Consider the following 5,728-nt stretch of genomic DNA (forward strand, 5'->3'; position numbering starts at 1 on the left):
ACCCAACCGCATGCCCATATAATATACGAACTAAGCGGTTTGTGATTTGCCATTGCCAGCTTTTAGGCATTCAAGCAAATTGTAATACAATTAGCGTCATTTACATGGTATGTTTCATGCTTGCATGCGTATGCAACTGTGCCTCTGTGTGTGGGAGTGTGTGTATAAAAGCTGCTTAGTCCGCACACCTTGCGGCAGCAGGGAAGGGTTAGCTTCCGCTTAGCCACTCTTCAGTCCGCTTCAGCTGTGAGTTATTCCTCCCGCCCACTGATTTTCAATCAGCTGTCGGCTTATTAAATAATTATGTGCTGAGCACTTAAATTGCACAAGTGCTTCGCTCATATCCGAAATGCCTCACTTAGCTACTTGCCATGGGTGCTTTGCAAGTCTGTGAATTTCAATTTAGCTTTAGAAATTTCTAGAAATTCCATTGAAGTTGCTACTAGACCAGTTATGACATATAATTATGCGTAACGTGTATTTATGGGTATCTAGCATAAATAATACATCAAAAAAAAAAGCATAAAGTTGTGAATTGTATTGAGAATTGAATAATTTTCAAACATAATACACATAATATTTATATTATCACTTTAAAATATTTCCACAAATATATAATTCATCAACTTTGAAAATACGAATGTTGACAACATTTTATTTAACGAAAAATCATTGAAAAAATGGCTATGAAGTGTACTTAAAAGTTCTTGTATAAAAACAAAAATTTTAAATATATTTTCAATGACACATGATTAACTGGCTTAATTCATAGCTTTGATAATATGATGCATACAGCAATCATTTGACACACAGAAAACTATTTTCATTGATTTAGATTATTTGCAATTAGGCAGCTGAATAAATTCACAAAATCCATGTTTATCCGGCTTTATAACTAAAGTATGTTTATTTAAATATTCAGAGTAAAATTAACATTTGATAAAATAAACAAAAATACTAGTTGCAATTAGCTGTGTGGCGAATTAGCAAAATATAGGCGAACAGGCAAATAAATCTAAGTAATACAATTAGAATGTTTATTTGTCTTAATTAAAGCAATTGCACACTAAAATTTGGTCAGATATAATATTTATAAATCGAGGTTGTGGTGAACGAGATTAGAGAACAGTCTTTGAAAGAGGTCTTTTGGTTAGCGATAACTTTCCATTTATTGTGCGTTGTATTTGAGCTTTTGTATGCGGCATTTTGATAAGCAATTTCTTTCCCTGGTCGGATTTCTGCCACTGACTGTCGGGATCCCTTGGGTACTGGTAGACTATGAGCTCGACTGGAATGCCACGTTTCTGTTTGCCCTTTGTCTTGGTACTGGGCTTGCTCATGAGCTGAAGTATCTCCGAGTCGCGCAGCAGCAAATAGTTATCATCGTTGACCATAAATTCACTGGGATTCTGGCTGGCACAGAAATCTCGCACTGAACGTATAACACTTCTGGAGATGTGATAATAACGATCATGAATGGTTAGAGTGTAGTACAGTTTGCGAGTTGTCTTGGGTGCCACCAGCCAGATGACATAGGTGCCAGCTTTGTGACCTCTCAGCGATGACAGTTCTTGCTCCAGCTTTCTGTTTTCGAGGAGAGCAAAACAATTGGATCGACAAACCATCATCATGATTGGTAGGAAATTGTCATAGCTATGTTGATAGTTGATTAGTGCAGCATTCGGTAGACTTATGAAGTCATAACCCGGTTGCGTCTCTGGCCGATCTATCGAGCCACCATAAGCCAAGGTAGCTACACAACGATTTTCGCCAAACTCAAGTCTCGAGGGATCGAAGTGGAATGCTACTGGCTTGTGGTCATAGATCTCTGAGTTGATGGTACCATCGGCATATGAATGTTTGTCCATCATGTGCATCATGACGTTGGAGGGAAAGACAGTTGCATCGCATTTCGTCACAGGACATTTTCCAGGTGTTCGCGGTAGTAGATCCACGGCTTCTTCATTCTTCACTCGCTTCTCTTCAAACTCCTCCATTATCATTTACAATAAAAATAATTAAAATTAATTTTAAAATGTGTTTAAATTTCGATGTTGTCAGATGTGTTGAGTTTCCAGTTCTATTTGGCAGCTTAAGCAAGGCCAACTGACAAGTTTAATGTGCGTTTTAATGAAGTTTTGAGTTTAGGAAAAGTGCATTAAAAAGCATCGCAGCAAAACAGCACATCGTATATCGGTGCAGTTTATAGAGAAAAGTTTTAAAGTGGCTTCGTGTTAGTAGCAAATAAAATTCAACACTCGTTTGGCCTTGTGGCACGTTAATCCGCTGCAGTAGCAAGTGGCAAGAAGCATATGCATTCGGAGACGCAGCTGTTTTGAGCCAGCTCTAAAGCGACCAAATTGCAGTTTGCTCTCAGCAGTGCCTGTCACAGAAGGCGATGCGATGCGGCATAAAAACTGCCAAGTGTGTGTAGTGAGTGTGTGTTTGTGGTGTGTGCCGAGATAAACAAAAACGGAATTAGTCGAGAAGAGGCCAAAAGCAAAGAGCCAAAATATTTGTATTTCTTTTTTTGGGTTTTTGGTTTTTGTTCACTTTTCTGCAGATTGCTCCAAAAGCCGCAAAACTTCAAATGGCCAAGGCTTATGGTCTGGCCAGCTGCTGTTAACTTTTGCTCTTTTATCGAGCAGAAGCCTAGAGCAGGCACAGGGATCATCTCTAGCATTTATGGGCGATAGTATCGTGTAATCGAAACACACATATGGTAGATCTCTAGCAGAAGTAAATTATCGAAACACGCATAGCATAAAATTTATCGAACTGATAGTATTATCGAAAGTAGTAATCGCTAATTTGCTAATTTTATAGTTGAATGCAAATGTGAAATGTGAAAAATTAAAGCGCATTTTATTTATTATTATTGTGCCAGGTAGCTATGCCAGAATGCTGCCCACAACAATTTAGTGGCCAATGGCGAAACAGTCGCAGAGTTTGACATTTGTGTTTATGCAAATCGGCATAAACTAATTTTGGGTTGGATGACAGCCGCAAATTAATTCAAATTGAGTGATCACCGCAAGGCAAACAACTGCAACAATCAGCCATGCCGCCTCGATGGGAGCCAAGGGGAGCAGAGTGTGTAAGCCTCTAATATATGGCACAATATAAATGCCATAATATATGCAGCCTTATTACACATTGCTGTGCTGCAGCAGTTTGCAGGCACTCGAATGGAATCGCATGCACATGCTCTGTATATCAGCCAGTGTCCTGGACGCAAGGCTCTTCGCTGTGGGTCACTCAGACTCGAGAGTTCAGCAGGTCAAAGGAGGTCAACAACGAGGTCTTAAATTTCGCTTGCATGTTGTCAACGCAGACACACATACACACAATTAATATGTCCAACTAAAGCAGTGCATCATTATTTAAATTCTAGATAAATTTCAGTATTATATATAACACAGTAAACTGTGTCGTTGTCGCTGTACTCACACCATTTTCGAGTTCAGTTTATCGTCGTCGTGTCAATAGAAGTCAAGTGTTGATATTGTCGTGTCGCTGGCCAGGACATGTCATCGACAGGACATTGATAGGCGACACAGAACACGAACAGAGACATCTTACAGGTAGCCATTTGTCAATGCAGCAGCAGCTGCTCGACATGCTCAACTTGCTGTGGCCCAACCTACTGTCTGTAACTCGACATGTCTGGACTTGTCCGAACTTGTCTGGTCCACAATTTGTGTCACGCACAGCACGGGATTCAGTTCCGGTTCTGTTTCGTTACTTGGCCATGTGTCATAAGCAGCTGACCGATAATCAGTCAAACTGTTCAGAACGTTGTAGCCAAATGACGTTGAATCTTCGACTCAATGCTCAACGCTTGGTACTTGGTTTGTCACGTAGCCAAAGCTGGCATCTTTTTTTGTTTGATTTATTTACCTTGGCTTGGCTGCTAACTGTTAACTGTCATCTGCGGCGACATCAACCGCCAGTATCCACTCACCCAATGATGTTGCTCTTGTTGGCATTTGGTTAACAGCAGCTGTGGCCGTGCTTCAGTCAGCTTCAGTTAACGCCACGCATGCCAAATTTCTAAACGTCATGGCTAGCTAACTGACTGGTCAGACCGGCCTGGCTAGTTGAGTGAGTGTTTTCCTATTTTCCATTGCTGTTGTGATGTGTTTTTTTTTCGGTTTCCACTGTCTTGGTTATCAACTGGCGTCCATGTGCGTCCTTGTGCGGTTAGGTTTGTCCACACGGCGGCTCACTTGGCGTATGCGTAACGTCTATTTGTTATGCTGTTTGGCGCTGTGCGCAAATTCAATTTGTGCTCTAGACCTCACTCGCCACATATGCTAGCTTGTTTAGGGCTTCATCCTTCTGCACACTTCTCAATTTTGGCATTGCTTTAACTTGGCATTCGCTTTAAGCAAAGTTGGAAAAATCCAATTACAAATCAAATAAAGTTGAGCTATATGCATCAACAAATCTCTTTTGTATTCAAACAAAAATTAAAAAAACCATAATCATGTTGTTTAAATGTTGACCAAAATGATTTTCATGTAAATTTTGACGAAAGTTTGCACAATGTTCGTTCGAAATTAATTTTATAGCTTGTCGCCTGCATAATTTGTATGAAAATTAAGTATACGCCATGTGTCGCCTGGTGTGCTGGTCATTTGCATGCCTGCGGAATGGCAATTTTGGCCACTGTTGTCCTTCGCTGATTGCAGCAACAAATTGCAAAGTTATTAAGTTTATTAAAAACAACAGCAGCAGCAGCTACTACAAAGACATCACTGCGAAAAAGTCGCAAGAGTAGAAAGCCAGCGTAAATTCTATTTTGTTGTGCGCTTAACTTTTGCTTTTTGCCATCGCCGCAGCCACTGTTGCTACTGTTGTTGATATTGCTGTTGCTGCTGCAATTCTGCATAATTTACTTGAAGCATTTTGCAAACAATGCAAACAGCAAAAACTCAACTTCCTTTTTCTTCTTGCCTCTTTCTTCTATAGTTGCCAGTTACAAGTTCTCACTGGCTGCAAGTTGCAAGTTTTTCGCTGATGCTCGTTAATGTTTGGGCCAGTTTTCCACTTTTTGCCCAGCTCAACCCAATACGCTTCCCTCAGTTATTCATTACCAAAACAAGAGTCGAGGCAAAGCATCTCACTCCGAGCTCATTGTCGCTGGCGACTGTCTGTCTCGTTATGAGTTTTGCCTATTGTTCTTCAGTGTTTCTCTTTTATTGTGAACATTTTAGCATTTGACAAGTCAGGCGCTAGCAGACGGCACAAGTTTTTCGTCCTGTTTGTTTTAAAATGATTTTTAATGACAAATGTTCCTAATTTTCTCTTTCAGATTGGTTTTCTTTTTTCCCCATCCCTTTGTAGGGTTTAATTATATGAAATCGTTCAGTTTGCTCTTTTCATGTTAATGTTTCGCTTGACTTTGCGAGTACAAAATATATTTGTAGTGAGTTGTTGCTGCTGCTGCTACTGCTGTAAACGCAGCTAAATCTCATTGAAATTTCACTTTGCGCTTGTTTTGCATTCTGTAAATTTGCATGTCTTGGAAACTTGGTCCAGGATTTCATTTTCAATTTGTGTAGCTTGCATAGTTGCTGAGCCTGTTTTGCCGAGCTGCTATGCCATGGCTTAGTGTTATGAAAGATGGCCAGAACCCAGGTAAATTTCTGCGCACAATTTCTACATTAGTCAACATTAAAAATTTATTTGCTTTGAGTAGATTACACGCATACAACGCGGTATG

The 5,728-nt window shown here is 40.0% G+C and overlaps 1 protein-coding gene across 1 annotated transcript; it reads right to left on the reverse strand.

Moving 5' to 3' along the window:
- Positions 1–1,014: 1,014 nt before the first annotated feature.
- Positions 1,015–2,099, reverse strand: LOC132793091 (uncharacterized). Its single transcript, XM_060802756.1, has one exon. The coding sequence runs from the start codon at positions 2,001–2,003 to the stop codon at positions 1,119–1,121; it is 885 nt and encodes a 294-aa protein (XP_060658739.1). The 5' UTR covers positions 2,004–2,099; the 3' UTR covers positions 1,015–1,118.
- Between the last annotated feature and the right edge of the window lie 3,629 nt (positions 2,100–5,728).

The sequence above is a fragment of the Drosophila nasuta genome, chromosome 3 (assembly GCF_023558535.2).
Source record: "Drosophila nasuta strain 15112-1781.00 chromosome 3, ASM2355853v1, whole genome shotgun sequence".
NCBI lineage: Eukaryota > Metazoa > Arthropoda > Insecta > Diptera > Drosophilidae > Drosophila > Drosophila nasuta.

Bases quoted from the DNA above. Each gene is read 5' to 3' on its own strand.
- LOC132793091 (XM_060802756.1), bottom strand. From the start codon at position 2,003: ATGATAATGGAGGAGTTTGAAGAGAAGCGAGTGAAGAATGAAGAAGCC.